The 18,457-nt window shown below is 40.3% G+C and overlaps 3 protein-coding genes across 4 annotated transcripts; 2 read left to right on the plus strand and 1 right to left on the minus strand.

Annotated features, from left to right (window-relative positions):
* Positions 1-1,609: 1,609 nt before the first annotated feature.
* Positions 1,610-2,482, minus strand: LOC115680142 (zinc finger protein 8-like). Its single transcript, XM_030603877.1, has one exon. It carries the CDS (start codon positions 2,480-2,482, stop codon positions 1,610-1,612), a length of 873 nt encoding a protein of 290 aa, XP_030459737.1.
* Positions 2,483-5,354: 2,872 nt separating this feature from the next.
* LOC115680143 (putative pectinesterase/pectinesterase inhibitor 28) lies at positions 5,355-7,617 on the plus strand. Its single transcript, XM_030603878.1, has 3 exons — positions 5,355-6,083; positions 6,399-6,705; positions 6,920-7,617. Exons 1-3 carry the CDS (start codon positions 5,355-5,357, stop codon positions 7,615-7,617), a joined length of 1,734 nt encoding a protein of 577 aa, XP_030459738.1.
* A 3,512-nt stretch (positions 7,618-11,129) lies between these two features.
* Positions 11,130-13,705, plus strand: LOC115680248 (uncharacterized). 2 transcript variants are annotated; one of them, XM_056312653.1, is made up of 6 exons: positions 11,130-11,486; positions 12,032-12,098; positions 12,198-12,260; positions 13,053-13,097; positions 13,188-13,244; positions 13,346-13,705. In XM_056312653.1, the coding sequence occupies exons 1-6, from the start codon at positions 11,227-11,229 to the stop codon at positions 13,436-13,438; spliced, it is 585 nt and encodes a 194-aa protein (XP_056168628.1). In that variant the 5' UTR covers positions 11,130-11,226; the 3' UTR covers positions 13,439-13,705. The 2 variants fall into 2 exon arrangements, with proteins under 2 accessions (XP_056168628.1, XP_030459881.1); XM_030604021.2 differs by having other exon boundaries at positions 11,134-11,486; positions 12,026-12,098.
* The last annotated feature ends 4,752 nt before the right edge of the window (positions 13,706-18,457 follow it).

Below are 18,457 nucleotides of genomic sequence, written 5' to 3' on the forward strand. Positions count from 1 at the left end.
TTAGAAACTTCACGATAATGGGTAGTTAAGTTATTTTTAGAAATAATTTCTTAATCTAGACAATTTATCTAACTAGTCAAATTTGGACTAAATTGCACAATTAATTTAAAAGTAGGCTGTTTTGATAATTTTATAAAATCCGTTCCATAGTGTAAATGAAATATTTATATGTTTTAGATAACAAATGAATTACCTTTAGCACTTAGTTTAAAATTAAAATGGCTTGATTGAGTGAAGATTGGAAGTTGAAGGAAAAACTGTAAAATGAGAGATTTTATTGGGGGCAATTATTCTAGAATTATAGGAAATTAGTTTTAATATTGATGATTCATGTGAATTTAACCAAGTGGAGTCTTAAAAATGAAAGGGATAAGTACATGGAAATCTTAAAACTTGCCACAAAAGTGCAATTGAGTCCTAAAACTTGTCAAATTGGTGCAATCAAGTTTTTCTGCTAACTCCGTCCAATTTAGCTAATTGAAAATGCTAACACGGCTTTTTTTTTATTTTCTCTCTCCTACGTGGCACTGATATGGTTAAAACGACGTCGTTTTGATCAAAATCTGATTTTTTATATATAAGTTTTATTTAAATTATATTTAAAATGACGACGTTTTAAATTTTGATTATTTTTAATATAATTAAATAAATTTTTATTGAATAATGAGATTTTGACCAAAACGACCTCGATTTAGTCTTATGTTTCATGTTTTAAATATCAAAATTCTAGAGTTGGTTTTGAAGTGGTTCAAAATTGGTCCTATAAGGCTACTTCTTGGGTAGAACTTACAATTCCCGTTATAGAACTAGGAACCTAACCGATCAAGGCTAGTTCCAAAATTTTTAGCCTGAAATCAAACAGGACATGTGGGAACCGGCTTGGAACCGATCAGGTAAGGCCAATTTGGTTCCCAGGTTGAACAAGCCTGGTTGCTTACCCCTTTGATTGGTCAAATATGAAATTTGCATGAAATTTCAACAAATTTTAGGAGACTTATTTTATTTTTTATTTTATTTTGGTCGGTAAATTTTAGGAGACTTAAACATGGTGTATAATGTTGTTTAATAATATGATAGTCGTCATTTACATGTGATCTTCAGGTTCGAAAATATTTATTAAAAATTTGATTCGAGAGCCATCGGTTTGTGTCATTGCATTCCAAGGATCAGATTCTTAGTTAAAGTACGGTTTGGGTATGCATTAAACTAGCAAACAACGAAGTATATTACTCCTTCCCTTTGATAAGATGACCCTCCTCATTAATCATGGGATCATCCGGTCATTAAAGAATTTGGTTTACGCCATTGTAGGCGTCATTGGGAACGACTTCGAGTTAAAGTTCAACTTTCACGAGGATGCAAATACAAATGATGAACGACGAAGAAGAATAGATGACTTCGGAGACACATGAATAGCCATAGATCGAGTCAAATAAGCTATGAACATTCATTGAGCATATATGAACATACGACACACATGACATGTTGTACTAGCTTATTCGAAAACTAAAATCCTATAATCTAACATCTAAACCAACAAAACGTACGAGAAAGATTGAAAAAAAAAATACCAAATAGATGAGCAAAAACTAAGAATGTAATCTTATAATCAAAGCTTGAGAGTCAAATCAATTCCGGATGGATCAGAACCATCACTTTTAAGCACATCTTGTTCTGGATGATCACCTTCTTTTTTCATTGACTTGTTATTATCATGACCCACATCAACTTGCGCTTGGTGCACTGGAAAACTAGTGCTTCCATCAAAAGCAAGAGGAGGAGGGGGAGGCTCACCATGCCCAACGGCACCCCCATATGCTTGAAGACTCTCGACCCTCACACGATCGAAAGGCGGTCTCGAATTCGGGTTCATGCCGCACGCTTGCCTTGGACCCCCAAACCGGTACCCTGAATGCGTGGACGATGGGTAGAAAGGCTTGTGAATCATCGACTCGTGGCGCATCTCGAGCGCCCTACCTGTACTCCCATAAAGAGGCATCTGAGGAACAACCGAGCAATAGTATGATAAGTGCGGATGAACCCCGAGCAAGTCAGCTTCCATCCCCTTGCGCTGTTTGGCGAGGGCCCGCTCTTGCTTGTGCGCGTTCTGGTGCCCACCCAAAGCCTGCGAGGTAGAGAACTCTCGCTTGCAAAAGTTGCATGCAAAAACCCTTGCTTTCGGGGCCTTGCGATTCTCATCCGATGAGGATTCGTCGCCCTTCTTGGCATTGGATGGCACGCCTTGGTTAAAGAGCTTGAGGTCTAGGTCGGTTGACCTGATGCCGCCGTTCTCGTTATCCTCGATGGGTATCTTTTGATTCGCCAGATGACGGTAAGCGGCGGGTTCGGGTTCTGATTCGGTGATCTTTTTGTCCATGTTCAATCTGTTCTTGGCCCTGTGACGATGATCATCACAATCTAGGGTTTCTCCAGAAGCAGCTGAGATGCTGGAGCCTTCTGAAGGGCATGGCATAATCGCCATTGAATGAAAAGATTTTGTTGAGCATGCAAGCTTATGATATAACAAGGGTTTGATCTATTTATTAGAAAAAAATAGTTTGATAACTAATCTTTTTATTTATGGCAAAGAATCTTCTTTCATAGTTACTTACTCTAACCCAGTTCACAAATATCGAACAAGATATCGAAAATGTGATGACTAAGCCTTACAGGATATGTATACGTATGATTATCATCACTGACCTGGAGTGTCCGTGCTGATGATTCATGGCTTGACCGAAACAAAGATCCTCTCCATGATCCGACGCACCAAGATTTGAGAAGTCCGTGACCGAGTTCCGCATGGAGCCAAAGCTGAAGATGAATCATTCCCTTCAAAACGAAATGCCGATCCATGTGTTGTTCCCCAAAGTGATGATCATGCCAAACAACACGGAGGCGGCCAAACCAAAGGAGCCAAATGCTCGACAAGCCAAGAAGCCAAAGGTGAAGAAATCTCGGAAGAATTGGAAGCGCTCCAAGAAGCCATCAAACGACCCCGAATCGAGAGTGCCGAGGGTATCGCTCGAATGGGTGAGGGAGAATGTCACGGTCACGAGGTTTCCGTGCGCCAAGGACCGTACAACATTGACAAAGACTCGTCTAAACCCTAATGGAGCTTCAGGAACATTCTCAGGGATGACGATACAATAATTATGTCTTGTTCTAGAGAGTTCGGCATAAATGCCCGTAGCTGATGGACGGGAAGATACGATCTCGGCCACTCCTTCAAGAATTGATCAATGGATGTAATCTAAGGCCGTCTATTATATAAAGGATGTCCTCTTTCTTATTCGTATAATTCAAATCAATTGAAGCATTTTCATTCTCTCCTAGATCTTCTCTAGAGCGAGTGAGCGATACTCACTCTAGAGAAAAGGCTTCGCTTAGGCGCTTCAACAATCCAAGAAAGTCTAAGTCGTCGCATGGGTCATTCCCAGACTATCGACCCGTGACAAGTATATAGACAAGTCATGTTATTATTCCAAAGATATTTCAAACTTCTCTTGACTTACTCAAATCAAGTGATGATAAAAATGGTAAAGATATGGTTCATGGTTGTAAATTACACGCCAACTCATGCGCTCAATATATGTTTTATTGGGGCATAATAAATATATGTGCCGAGTACTGACATCTTCCAAATATAGCAACAAAAATATGCGGGAGCACTTAAAAATATGTTCAATTGAGGTAGGCATTGTTAGGAAAGGGCATATAGAATTTAAAAGTACAAAGATATTATTTGATTCAAAATTGTCAAGTTGTAAGAATTTGGTAAGTACATTCTACAAATCGTTGCCTTCACCATGCTTTTCAAAATTATGAAACCAAGATCCACTTCATGTAGTCACTTTGACAAGGAAAATTACTGAAAAAGTCATAAATCTATTATACGGATGTCAATTCAGTCTTAAACATATCAGTTTGGCCAATTTAAGCCTTAACAGTATGACAATTTGTCAATATAGTTCTTCCAATCAATTTTTACTAGAAATCGCTGACGTGAACACGAGCTATCCTACGTGATACGATCGGCGCTGATCGATGTTAATAATTTTTGCAAAATTTTAATAATATTTATGAATTTTTAAATATTCTTATTTTCCTTTTTCAGACTGTGGTTGGCAAGGGTCGCTGAGGTCTCGCCGGTAGCAAGCGAGGGAAAATAAAAGAAGATAAAAAATAAAAAATATAAAAAATTTATTAAATACGTTGGCATCGGCCATATCACGTACAACGGTTGGCATTCACATTAGTGGTTTTCGGTCAAAATTGATCGGAAATACTAAATTAACAATTTGTCAAATGTTAAGGAGTAAATTGGCTACATTAAAATGTTTAAGACCGAATTGACATTCTTACAATAAGGTTAGGACTTTTTTGGCAATCATCCCCACTTTGATATATGGTATATGTGAATTAGTTTGCTAATCAAGTCGAGTAGAACTATAACTAAGAACTAATCGGCTTTAGTTGAAAAGAGTTTGCCACTTTCACTTTAAAGTTTAAATCATGCAAAATCGAAAGCATGTGTATATACGTAGAAGATTAACCATGAATTTGTTTCCGTTGTATTAGATGTTGTAACCATACCATGCATATTTATTATGAACTTCATAGTAATCCACAGTGGAAAATAAAACATAGGATCGGATTACTCCGTGTTTACGGTACGATCCTTTCCATTAATACATTCGTTAATCCTAACCTCACAAAATCTTCCATGTCCCTCCCTTAGTTCTTCTCTAGCAGGGCCTTCCCGTTGCTTGTCCACTAAGAAACGTACCAAATTGGCAAATAATAAAAGTCCAAGTCCTTGAAATATGCGGGAGATATTTTCACGATAGGGACCTCTCCAGCCTAAAGATCTTTCCCAAGTATAAACCGTAGTCCAACTGTTAAGAATAAATCTCCATTGATTATCAAATCAACCGCATCTTTAAGCCATATTAAGATTTTTTTCAAAAGAAATGTTAAAAAAGGAGGCCTTGTGTGCAATATTAGCTCATGATGACTTTAGGGTTGACCGAGTTGGCAAATATTGCCAGAAAAGACACCAACTTTCTGAACATTGGCCAAGCTCTCCTATATATAGTAAGAATTCGGTATTTAGACATCCAATATTAGTGCAAGAGTCACTAAATTCTTGTTGGAATGGATTGTTACATTCTTGTTACCTGTCTTCAACCCTTATCCCCCAAAACCTCAACTTCTCCAGCTAATTTTCACAATAACCTTTCTGTCTACTTTTCTCTCTTATAAAAATGCATCATCATCTTCCTAAATAAAGCAAACTCACTCCTGTTCTTCATTTGGGTTCTTGCAAGAACGTCTCCAAGAAAACTTAAACAATGTCTGATGGTAGTGACCCCAAGAAAAGGAAGAGAATTGCACTCATTGTGGTCTCTTCGTTCGTCCTGGTCGTGATTGGTGCCGCTGCGACCATCGGCGTGTACACAACGAGCGACTCCAGGGCGTCGAAAGCCAGCGAGAAAACCAGCGAGATCTCGGCCTCGATCAAAGCCATCGAGGGGATATGCCAACCGACCGATTACAAAGAAGCGTGCGTGCGGAGCCTCAAAGAGGCTGGCGCGAACACCACCGACCCCAAGGAGCTCATAAAAGCCAGCTTTAAAGCCGCGATGAACCACATCGCCGAGGCTGTGAAGAAATCGACCGTGCTGAAAGAGCTGGAGAAGGCCCCGAGAGCGCAGCAAGCCCTAAAAAATTGCAAGGAGTTGATGGAGTACGCAATCGATGACCTTGAGCGCTCGTTTGATGAATTGGGCAAGCTCGAGTATAGCAAGCTGGACGACGCGTTGGCCGACTTGAAAGTCTGGCTCAGCGCCGCGGTCACCTACCAAGAGACATGCTTGGACGGATTCCAGAACACCACGGGCAACGCGGGCCACAAGATGAGGGAGATATTGAAGAGCTCCACCCAATTGACCAGCAATATACTTGCCATGGTCGATGAGATCTCCTTGGCCCTAGCTAAGATGAACCTCCCAAACTTTAAACGCAAGCTCCTATCGGACGGCAACAACGTGATTGGACACGGCGACGACTTCTCGATTTGGGCGACTGACCTGCAGAAGCGCAAGCTACTCGCGGAGGAGGAAGGGACCGGTCCCAACGATCCTCTCCTGTTCTTGGAACCTCCCATCTTGAAAAAGCGCAAGCTACTCGCTGAGGAGGAAGGGACCGGTCCCAACGATCCTCTCCTGTTCTTGGAACCTCCCCTTATCTTGAAAAAGCGCAAGCTACTCGCTGAGGAGGAAGGGACTGGTCCCAACGATCCTCTCCTGTTCTTGGAACCTCCCCTTATCTTGAAAAAGCGCAAGCTACTCACAGAAGAAGGTCTCGGCGCTGATGATCCCCTCGTGCTCTTGGAGCCTCCAATGCTGCTGGGGAAGCGCAAGCTTCTCAGCAAGAGAGTGGCTGATCTGAAGCCGAATCTTGTGGTTGCCAAGGATGGGAGTGGGAGATTCAGGACCATAAATGAAGCCCTAAAGCATATTCCATTGAAGAGCAACAAGACCTTTGTGCTCTACATCAAGGCTGGGGTTTATAAGGAGCAGGTAGTGTTCGACAAGAAGATGACCAATCTCATGGTGGTCGGTGACGGCCCGACCAAGACCCGGATCAGCTTCGACAAGAACTATGTCGATGGCACGACCACATTCAGAACTGCTACAGTTTGTAAGTTTCCTCACGTTTTATTTCTTTCAGTGTATAAAATGTTCTAGATCGATCTTTTTAATCGAGAGAAGTGCTTCAGTCGAGTTGATGCGTGATGATATTCGACCAGTAACGCCCCGAGCCACTTATATATTGAATTGATTTCTTGAATACTCGAAAATTGATTAGTGGTATACGCAAGTACATATGCTCATCAATTCCTTTGATGTTGCAGCTGTCTTTGGAGACCACTTCACGGCGAGGGACATCGGGTTCGAGAACACCGCGGGAGCCATAAAGCACCAGGCCGTGGCGCTGATGGTTCAATCCGACATGTCCATCTTCCACAACTGCCACATGGATGGCCACCAGGACACGCTCTACGTGCACACCAAGCGCCAGTTCTACCGCGACTGCACCATCACCGGTACGATTGACTTCGTCTTTGGGGACGCGGCCGCAGTCTTCCAGAACTGCAAGATGCTCGTTCGGAAGCCGCTGGACAACCAGCAGTGCATCGTGACTGCTCAGGGGAGGAAGGAGCGGCGCCAGGCATCAGCGCTCATCCTCCAGAACTGCGCCATTGCTGCCCACTCCTCGTATACACCCTTCAAGGGGCAGATACGCTCGTACCTCGGGAGGCCATGGAAGGTTTACTCGAGGACGATAATCATGGAGTCGTACATAGACGACATAATCCAGCCCGAGGGGTGGTTGCCTTGGCTCGGCGATTTCGGTCTCAACACTTGCTTCTACACCGAGTACAAGAACCGAGGACCCGGCGCGAGCACCACCAGACGTGTGAAGTGGAAGGGCATCAAGACGATCACGCCGCAGCATGCCACGGACTTCACGGCGGGGCGATTCATGAAGGGCGACAGGTGGATCCGCACGGCCGGAGTACCGTACGTTCCTGGAATGATGAATGCTTGAGGTTTAACATGAATTTGTTTTTGTTTTCTTGGACAGTGTAGTGTACTTGGCTTTAAATGTTGGCATTTGATGTTGGAATTTGGAGGGATTGACGAATCTTTTTCATCGTGTACATAATTCAAATGGCACACCAACTGAAATTTCTTATTTTATTTTCTTACCAAGAAGAAGAAATTAGATGATGTGTGAGCAAAGTGATTAACAAAAACATCATCGGCTCATTGATTCTTCACATTAATTTTCCTGCGATTCAAGCTATTAGAAAATCGAAAAAAGAAATTGAGTATTATTTGTCAAGATGATAAATTGTGCACGTTCAAGCTGCCGGTTCTAACTGTATAAATTGCGCCTTCCGTGAGTTAATTCCGATTTTTCAACTTATATTATCTTCTCCCTCAATTAAAATCGTAACATGGCTGGAATATCTTGAATGGAAAAATAAGGAGATATCCTTTTTGGCTCACATTCTATTCCACAATTTCGAAACAGTGCCCATTTACATGTAGAATTAATTTATAAGGATGTTAATAATTGTTAGCTCCACATATTTGGACTTGTTTGGTAAAATTGAAAATTAAGTGATGAAAATAGAATTAAGATGTTATTTAATGATAATGAAAAATGGATAACTGGGTATTATTAATTTCTTACTCCAATGAATAAACGATTATTATTGGTAAGTTTTATGAAAGTATCGGCAAGATTCTAACTATCAACTTTTATTTTCCTATTGAATGAATTAAATAACTCTTCTCTTACTTACCGAATTAAGTTGATTTTTGACTCAACTGAATCATTTCAGTCAATGCTATTTAAAGTTATCAAACAATGTTAATCTCATTGAGTTTTTTTAGTCATGCTCATGTGTGTAATACAAAGTAGTAGGAAAATTCATTTCACATTTCTATTGCGTATAAAACAATTACGATAGAAGATATGAACCTTAAGCTTTCATAGGGTTTATTGTTAGGGTAAAATATCATTTTTTACCAAGACATCAAGGGTAGTTTTAGAAGTAGTTGAGATAATTACAATGTCATTGCCACCATCTCTCTCCCTTTTATAAAATTAATTTTACACCTTTTTAGTTTTTGAACAATTCAAAATTATTTTTCCTAAACTAGATAAAATGTTCGAAATATTATTTGTTTCCTTACTTATTGATCTTCATTTATTTTTCTTCACTTACAATTTCCGCGTTTTTGCTAGTTAAAAGAAGAAAATTCAAGGCGAACAATTTGTAAGTTTCTAAATGTTCGAAAATAATGGGAATAATTACTTTTTTCCTTAAATTTTCCCCCAAAACTTAGAGGTAATTTATTTTGTTTGTTCTTTTTTAAGTCAGTATATCTCCCATGAAATTTTAAAAGTGAGTCCATCCATGACCCTAATTCTCGTCTTGCCAAGCTTAGGGGTGGCAAATAGGTAGAGCCAACCTAGGCATGGCACGACAGGCCACCAACACATGTTCTGGGGTTGTTCTGAGTGAGTTGTCGTCGCTTGGTCGCAAGTCGTCGTTTGTTGATACCTAGTCCTGGTCAAAACATTAGTCGAATTTAAGTCACTTCAAATCGATCCCAAATTAGTATTAGTTCATCCTGGATAGTGGTTATCGATCTTTAGTTTTTGTCGATCATCGGGTAGTCATCGTCAGTCACTATGAATTGGTGTTCAATCCTTGCCATGCTGTTGGTCACTCTTGCTTTGTCATACATCACTCTTGGGAAATAGCTAGCGCATTCCTTAAGGAATTTGAGCCTTTGAAGTCCTTTGGGAAATAGTTAGGGCATTTGATAAAAATTTGGACCACTTTGAAAAAATGCCAGCATTGGCAAAACTGAAAGCCCAAGACAAGTGGCACAAGGTGGGGAGCTGATAGTTAGTCTATAAGTGTGAGGTAGAGTCCACCCTTCAAGCTAGCTTTTGGTGGTGAAAGAGACCTAGGACCACTTAACACTAGTATCGGACCTCGAGTTACTAGCACGTCTGGACCCAACAGTCACGCAGGAGATATGGATTGTTGCTACTCTGATGCTCGCTGGGTCGGGTGACCTTGCCGGTCAGATTGGGCCTCGCTGGCCACCCTCGTGTAGATAAGATGAATAGTCACAACAAGGGACAAAATGGAAAATGAAAAAGATTAGTGAAAGTAGTTTTGGAAAAAAATCATTTAACCTTAGAAATGACATTTTGCAAATGTTGAAGGCCCACATTTGGTCAATTGCTAAACTAAAAGCTAAACCAAACACCTCATTTTTTTCTCCAAAGCCCATTAAGAAAGCTGAACCAAACACAACTACAATCACCTCAATCATTTCTTGCTCATTTATAATCACTTATCTACGGACCCAAAAAAAAAAAAAAGAACATCACCCATCACTCCTCGTTTTATTGTCATTCAAAGTACAATGGAACCAACCAATAGGGGCTGTCCAAGTGGCGGGAAGGGAAAGATGGGGAGTTCGATTCCCCACCAACCTGTGCACAACATATAGCACACAGAGTGGCTTGTAAATTAGTAATAGAATAGAACCATACAAAAAAAAAAGTACAATAGAGCCAATGATAAATCAACACAAAAATATTTTGAGGAAGAATTTTTGAACTAGGTGCTTGGGCTGCATTGCATTTTTTTTGGGTGAATAACCTTGCTGGTTATCTCGACCAAAAAAAAAAAAAAACCTTGCCGGTTCGACCACGATAGGTTTGCTCAGCAAAAAAAAAAATTAGGAAGTCGATCTTGGTCGTTTCGAAGTTCAATTTTATACCTCATGTAAAACTGGTTTTTAGCGTTTTATGTTTTAGAAAGAGATAGATATGTTGGATATAAATTTCAAATTTTTGAAAATTAAAGAATTCATCAATGTCTCACACAAAGTATATTTGGTTCTCTGGTCAACTTTAGAACTGGCCGGTTCGGTCGTAAGTTTAAGGGAATTGGTTCGACCCCGATTTCAAAAACCGTGATACCACTTTGACAGGATAGATTTCAATTTATTGTTCAGAATCTACATTTTCATCTTGGGAAAATAATATAAATAGTCTATAAACTTTGCCACAATATGCAATGTGAATTATGAACTTTTAATTCATTCAATGCGATTCCTATACTTTAACCAATGTGCAATGTTGTCCATGAACTTTTAATTTGTTCAATGTGATCTTTGAACTTTTGATACTTATTCAATCTAATTCTTGAATTGAAATTTTTAATTTGTTCAATATAATTCTTAAACTTTTGATACATATTTACAAGGACTAGATTGAATTCATAATATAATAATTCAGGAACTATATTGAACATTTATAAGAGAAAATTTCAGGGATCACATCGAACAAATTAACTAGGAATTACATTGCACATTGGGTTAAGATTCGAGGACCATATTGAATAAATAAAAAATTCATGGAATAAATTACATATTAATGCAAAGTTCCGTGATCATTTATGTAATTATTCCTTTCATTTTCACTCTTTATTTAGGTGGGCGAACTTTTTTCTTCTCTGCCTTTTATCTTTCCCTGCATTTCCATTGTTGTTCTGACTCGCACCATTTCTTCGCCCGGTCATCCGAATCTCTGCCTCCTCCAATCAACAGGAAAACCCTAATGGCGGCATCCTCCTCCGCCTCCTCTTCCTCCGCCTCCTCCTCCTCCTCCTCATCCTCCTCCTCCGATTCACCTTCCTCGCCGTCGCGCCGCCGTCGCCGGCACCGCGGCGGCGGCGGCAGCGGCAGCAGCAGCAGCCGCCGCGAGAGGGAGCGGGACGCCCTCAAAGTCCGCAAGAAGAGCCGGTCTCACGGCAAACGGCGGCGCAGGCATCGCCATCGCTCTTCCTCAGATTCCTACTCCTCCTCGGATTATGCCAGGTGCTTCAATTCACGAGAAAGCTCGATTTACCTTCTGAGCTCTTTCGGTGACCTCCCCGATAATCATTAACGAATTTGGATTTGCTCCTGTTTCTATCATTTTCGTGGAGTGGACTCTGCTAGGATTCGTGATTCTTGCGTTCTTTCTCTCGCTGTCTGAGTTATGGTCGTTTGTTGATTCGATGGTTGTTGTTTCTGGAGCTATGTTTTAATTGTTTCTGTGTCGGAGCGTTCCATGGTGATCTTTCCTTGACATAGGAAAAGGAACTTTGGTGTTTTGAGCTCTCGTAGATCAGCTATGCATTCGCGCTGTGTGATGAGGGACTGTATGATGTGTTCTTTGGCTCCCTGCAATTGGAGAACAGCTCAAATTTTGTGGAGTGGATTTTATATGCTGTTGATCCACCGTAGTTGCCTATGTATTTCTGCACTTTGTTATGATTCTAATGTGGCATGTCTTGGTTAAAAATGCGGGTCCGATATACACTGCTGCCAATTGCTTCTTGGCTGATGGTGAAATTTTCGATGGTGTTGTGAAGTGACAGTTCTGAAAGCGGGCATGACACGTCTCATCATTCGAAGAAGCCAAGAAAAAGTGACAAGCCCAAGAAGGTTTATATTTGGTTTTGTGTTTGTTATGTTTGTTTATCTCTATTTATTCACTTGCTTTGCCTTGTCACTCTCCATCTGTTTCTTTTTCTTGACAAGTAGCACAAGGAAAAGGATAGGAGCAAGAATCGTCATCATAAACGTGATAAGCAGAAAGTGAAAGAGGTAAGAGGAGAGTTTACATTTGTGCTATGGTAACCTCACTATAGGCAGTTCTTTGCCTACTCTCCGTGCAGCTGATTTATTAGTCACATCTTTGAAAAGAAAAATGAGTCACGTGTATATATAGTAGGAGATTATTTTAGCAATAAGGTCAGTGCTCTAGCATTTCTAAGTTTCTTTCTCTTCATTGGCATTGGCTTTTCTGAACCAGCTAAGTTGTTTGTTGAGAGAGATTGGATTCAAGTTTTGTAGCTGTGAGATTGATTGACAAAGAAAAAGGTTAAGTAGCTGGAAATGTGGAATCTCAGTAGAGTTTCTGCATGTCTCTTATAGAAAAGAAGTATTGACAGCTCATGCATTTGATTAGTCAATTTTCAATGCAGATCAGATCATTGTGGGGAGGAATTATATGGCATGGTCTCGATGTTAGGACTTGTTGGTGAACTTTTGAATGGTTAACTAGTTTTGACTGTTTTGATATCCTATATCTGTAAAGACTTTGTTGCTTGTGAATGTCTTATGGATATTCTAGCACTGATTTGGCATTTTATAGACAAGGTTACATTTAGGGCACTGATTTGACATTTTGTAGTCAAGGTTACATTTAGGAATGCATCAAGCAGTACAAGTAATTTTGCAATCTCTTAACCTTCAAGATTTTAAGGTCCTTAAGATGCTCATTGCTTTTTTTAATTGCTCTTCGAAATTGGAGCTGGGATCTCTGGCATGGTTATTGGCGGCTTGACTGGCTTGCCTGGATATTTCACTATGTCTGGCAATATGAGCCATATATAGAGTCAGCAGGATGAAAGAGGTAGTGGTCCGGTGCAGCTTTCTAAGGTGTGCATCGTGATTGAACATCTCTAGTTTCCCCTTATATTCTTGCTCTTGTTGTGCCTCATTTATCCTGATGTACCTATACATTTATAGTTTTTGGGGCGGGACCAAGATGATGGTGTTCGTCGCAGTGCTGTCTCTGGCAAAAAGGTAGGGATATTCTTTGTTATGAATTAGTTATGTTACTTATCAGATGGGTGAGGGTATTTCTTGCTTGACGAGTTTGATTCCTTTTATCTTTAATGCTATAGATTCTTTTGAAACTTGACAAAACAAAGGAGGACAAGATGGCTGAAAGCAAAAGAAGTGAACTGCTAAAGTTCTTGAATGCTAGTTTTGATTGATCATTGAGGATGTTGGCCAACTATGGAGGTGAATATACAACATGATGTTTCTTCTTCCGGCCCCATTTGATGGTCCTGGGTTCCTCCTTGGCGACCCTCCGATAAATGTTGTGTTTCTAAGTTTGAACGTTGGGTCTTTATCCATGAGAAGCTGTTGTGAGCTTCTTCGTGACTTTGATTTGGACGACATATGTAAGAAATTGGCGTTTGACTATTTGCTTGTTCTCTTGGCAATGATTGAAGAAGATCCATCATGGATACTTTCAACTTTCAGTCGTGAAAGGGCAGAATTTTGATATACGCCAACGTTTTGACACGGTGATTTCTGGTTGCTTCATGAGTTTCCTTTGATCCCGAAGTCTTTGAAAAAAACAACCTGCATGACGGGGAACCTTCTGAGGTTAGAGCTTGCTTTGTGCCATTGTTTTTTTAGGATGCTTCATGTACCTCGGTCTCTTTCCTTGACCCATGTTATTGCAGTAGTAGAGATTTTTCTGTGAGGGATCGCACATAGTTCTTCTTGGAAACCTCCTGAAGAGAAATGGTTTCCGAGATTTTATGTGTGCGGAAAGCGAAATCAATCCCATCTGCTTGAGCCTTCTCCTTCTTCTCCTCGTGAGAAGATTGAATGGGGATGTGCTCCAATGATGTGGGATGACAATCTCTGTTCATTTGCTAAACACAGTCTATCTGCTAATTTTGTGGAGGTCTCAGGTTGGAAAATGCAGCTTCTATAATTTATTCTTTTGTTTAGAATAATTTAGATGATTTTTTCTAACTCGTCAACACAAATAAGCACTGGTTTTTGCTTGCGGCATCTCTTCTTCTCTTCAATGCGTAATGTTGATGCATAAAGAAAGAAAAAGAAATTTTAAAAATACTAAAGAAGATTGAATTTGAAGGAAAGAATAGTAGATGTCGTCATCTAAACAATAGATATCGCAATTTGGTTGGGTTCATGTGTAATAATATCTTTTCTATGTTGTAACATACTAATAGGTTTAAGGTAGAAGGCGAAAGCGAAAATTTCAAATAGGGGCGAAGTGCCTTCATTTTTTAAAAAAATTGTCTAAAGTTGATCTTTTCTTTTTTAAATAAGGGCATGAAATGTATTACTTAATTTTCAATAAGGATTTGAAGTGACTTATTAAGTCTCAAATAAGGGCATCGCCCACCGGCCGGCCAAATCATCGTCGTCTGGCGAACACATGCATCTCATGTGCTGATTCCGACGCTGTGAAGAGGGGCAATTTCTTCCAAAAGCATTTCTTTCATTTTACTGTTCATCATCTTCTTTGCTCTTGAACATTATTAAAGCCTCCTCCTGTTCATCGTCCTCTTCGCATGGACTCACTCAACCACAGGTTCACTGACGCTCATCCAGCGCCACCCAGACTTCTGAAGCCGAGTCACGACCTTTGACAGCACGTCCACGACGGTTAACAGTCGTCAGAATCTATCTCCGGCCATTTCGGCCGAGACCCCTGTTTCCGATTCCCCTTTTTCAAGCTTCAAGAATCCTCGTTAAAAGACTGAAAAATTTTCTTTCCAAATATTATATCTCCTTTCCAAAGTGCATACATTAAAGGTCGACTAATTCAAGATAACATGGTCATTGCTCGTGAAGCTTTTATTGGATGAAACTCAAAAAGAAAGGAGAAGAAAGGATGGTGTGCCCATAAGCTGGATATGAGTAGGGCTTCTACAATAGGATAGAATGGGAGAGCTTTCTTGATGATGGACCTTTGCAGCATCAGTCACTTCGCGTCCAGGTTTTCTGCCGAAATGATCACGTACCACCACGGCAACTGCATGCACCTTCAGAAACATTTCCGGATGCTTGTCTGATGATGAACATCAACAGACGGATCGGTTTTATCTGCAACTTTTTTGGGAAGAGGCGTTCGATTGGCACTAAGTTCAAGATCATGACGTGACAGTGCAAAATCCAAACCCGCTATTAGTAGTGTAAGAAAAAGAGACGACAAGTTTGACGACTTCTCGTTCGCCGTTCGTCTCGTGCTTGATCCGATCCATAGTCCTCTCGTCCAGTAGCTCACCAGGTTTGCCAATCGAGACTTGATCTCGTTCTGCTTGCCACAACTCAATTTCTTCAAGATCGCTCCGAATTTGAGTAACTGTAGAATCTAGTTTGGTTTCCGTGAAACTGGTTGTGGGGTGTGATTTTTTACTTCTGATCATCCGTGATTACCGACTAAAAATGCGGGGAATTGGGTGAAATTTGAAAGCTCTCCGTTTTATTCGAAGAGGGAGATGAACTACGGTGACCTAAGCAATTCGGCAAAGAGAAAATAATAGGAATATGAGAGAATGAACCGGGTCGTTCTTGCTATCACGTGGGTAGAATTTGCGGAATGCTGGTTTAGTCAGTAGCTGTTCGATGAAAGGATGTGCCGCAGTAGCACAAGTAGATGGTTTGGTTGAGCTCGGATCGATTATCGTTTGGGTCAGTGCAAGTAGAAACACATACCGAAGGATTTGGATTGCGATATGATAAGATAAGATGTGGTTAGAAATTCTTCAAATATTCTCTGGATTGTAAAAATCATTTCCTATGTTTGGTTCAATCCAAGATAGGATTCAAAATCTCTGAAGATCTCGCTTACTCACAGAAATCGTACTTTTCAAATCTAGGGCAGCATCCTCTCGATGTAGTCTCACACGACTTAAACTAGCACCATTTTGAGCCATGACTAGTCACCAAAGTTGCTCCTCCTCCTCCTTTGAAATCCTCCGATTGTCAGCACAGAATCTCAAATCTGAGTAGAGGACAAGATCAGACGTCGAAGCATCGCGACAAAATCAGGTGACCACCGTTCAGGATCAACATACGAACAACCAAAACTTTGTGCGTTTTAGTTTTTTTCTTCTTCATCTTTTTCAAAGACGACTTTTTGGGTCGATCCATCGGTTTCAGGTTACTCATTAGTGACTATTAGTTTAGTTTGACAATCGACCGGATGGCAATGATGATCGGTGTTGGTCGAAGACGATGACGATTGTGCAATGGGTGGGAGCGATAAGCTGTCGTGGTGGCAGTCCTTGCGTGGTGGCTGGTGAAGCCGGACTCCATCATTCCATCGTTGGAAGGTAATTGTTATTTTTTTTTTTACTCTTTTATCCAATCCGGGTCTATCCCACCGCTATTGCATTGTCAAAATTATCGACGTGGACGCCATTCAGCCTATTTCTATTTATAGAGCACAGTATAGGGAGGGAAAATACACTATTGAAGTAATTTGTAAGATGAATTAGTCGCTAAGTTCTCCCTTTTGATTAGTATGATAGCTATGCTCTGACTCATATTTTTCGAGTTCTATCACTTCTGATTTGTTCTTTTCTTTTGAGAAATGTGAGTTCTGAACTCGATATTTTCCGTTGTCTTCACTCTGTAAGATATACATGCGGTTCAACGTGTCAGTTAAGTTCAATTGTAGATGAGTTTGGAGCACATCTCACTAGAGATATCTGCACTTAAAATTGAACTAGTTGGATGCCGCCAGTTGAGAGCTTGATTTGGTCTTGAATTCTATCTTTTTACATGTATTTTCTTGTGTCACTTCACAAAACTAGTAAAAGGATTGTCCTGCTTTTTCTTTAGCTTTGGTGATTTCTGTAGGGGCACTGGCTTTGCTTGGATCCTGCCTAACTATGATTATCTGCATTAAAAAGTTTTAACTGTTTGGCTGCAGCCAGTTGAGGACTTGATTTTGTCTTTGATTCTGCTTTTCATTTTCCGAAGGAATTCCCTGTATTGTTGTCTGTTCTATTCTGAAGCGTGGACTTTTACCACGATAATGATTCTGGTGTCATCATAATTTTCAATGTACCATGTTCTAAGTCATCGATTATGCTTCACAACCAAGCGTAAAATGGTAAGTATATCCCAAGATGAATGAATACGAAAAGTGAAAAGAGGTTTAGAGGGAGAATTGATAAGAAGAAAATCAGCGAAACAAAGTGGATAATTCCTTTTGATGATTATACTGATAACAATGACTTCATGGTACTGTTTAATTGTGATCCTCCGGTTTCTATTGTTGCTGTCTAATTTTCATCTTCCTGATCTATTGTATTACCAGAGCTGTCTTACCATCGACAACTTATGTTCTAGCATTGCCAATTTGGACCTTACCAGGGGCATCGTAACTTATATATGCTATTGTGTCGCATGTTATTCCCACCTATTTATACATTTTCATTGACTTCCATTTGTTTAGTGGGTCCTGTCTCTTTAAATTTTGTCGAGTCCTTTCCTCAAATTTGTGTAGTTCTGGACCAAGGAACACACACAGCTCTCTCTCTCTCTCTCTCTCTCTCTCTCTCTCTCTCTCTCTCTCTCTCTCTCTCTCTCTCTCTCTCTCTCTCTCTCTCTCTCTCTCTCTTATCCTTCTCGACATTGCTTGATTTTTTCTCCTGTCTCAAGTTTCATTTCTACATCCTAGCTCTCCCATGGTATGATTCATGAGGGCCTAGCACTCCAGTGATGTAAAACTTGCAACACTTTTTGAGATAATCTCATGGTTGGATTTTGTTGACCAATGTTGAGAGTCACCTTAATTAGTCGAGAGAATTAATGCATTGATGACCACGTAGTTCCAATGCAACCAACTCGCTTTGAAAACGAAGAGTTTTGCAAATCTCCATGCTTTGGAAAGATGCTTTACGACCACCTTATTTATTGGTGAAAAATCTAGAGCATGGAAGAGATGTCTTATGGCCCTCTATAAATAGGTGATGAAGAGATATGTTGGATAGTGACGTGAGATATGTTGTACATTCCACATCAAAGACAAATTCGACAAAGAGTCGGTGAGGTTGAAGGTTTCGACAACCTCTTTTAATAAGAAAGATCCTCTGTGAGAGAGAGAGTTATTCTCCAAAGGAGATAGAGAGAGCCACCATTGTGTGAAGAGTTTGAGAGATTGTTATCCTCCTGTACTAGGTTGTAATCCACCAATAGGTGAGGGTGATCCACCAATTTTCGGTAAGAAATAT

Source organism: Syzygium oleosum, unplaced genomic scaffold, assembly GCF_021117445.2.
Source record: "Syzygium oleosum isolate NSW1041296 unplaced genomic scaffold, Sole_v2.1 Sole_v2.06, whole genome shotgun sequence".
NCBI classification, from domain to species: Eukaryota; Viridiplantae; Streptophyta; class Magnoliopsida; order Myrtales; family Myrtaceae; genus Syzygium; species Syzygium oleosum.

Excerpts from the sequence above, each read along its gene's own strand:
- LOC115680143 (XM_030603878.1), top strand. The coding sequence starts at position 5,355 with ATGTCTGATGGTAGTGACCCCAAGAAAAGGAAGAGAATTGCACTCATT. Across the intron at positions 6,084-6,398 it reads GCGACGACTTCTCGATTTGG|CCTCCAATGCTGCTGGGGAA; the intron begins GCGACTGACCTG and ends GTGCTCTTGGAG. Across the intron at positions 6,706-6,919 it reads ATTCAGAACTGCTACAGTTT|CTGTCTTTGGAGACCACTTC; the intron begins GTAAGTTTCCTC and ends TTGATGTTGCAG.
- LOC115680142 (XM_030603877.1), bottom strand. The coding sequence starts at position 2,482 with ATGGCGATTATGCCATGCCCTTCAGAAGGCTCCAGCATCTCAGCTGCT.
- LOC115680248 (XM_030604021.2), top strand. The coding sequence starts at position 11,227 with ATGGCGGCATCCTCCTCCGCCTCCTCTTCCTCCGCCTCCTCCTCCTCC. Across the intron at positions 11,487-12,025 it reads TCCTCCTCGGATTATGCCAG|TGACAGTTCTGAAAGCGGGC; the intron begins GTGCTTCAATTC and ends GGTGTTGTGAAG. Across the intron at positions 13,245-13,345 it reads GTGCTGTCTCTGGCAAAAAG|ATTCTTTTGAAACTTGACAA; the intron begins GTAGGGATATTC and ends TTAATGCTATAG.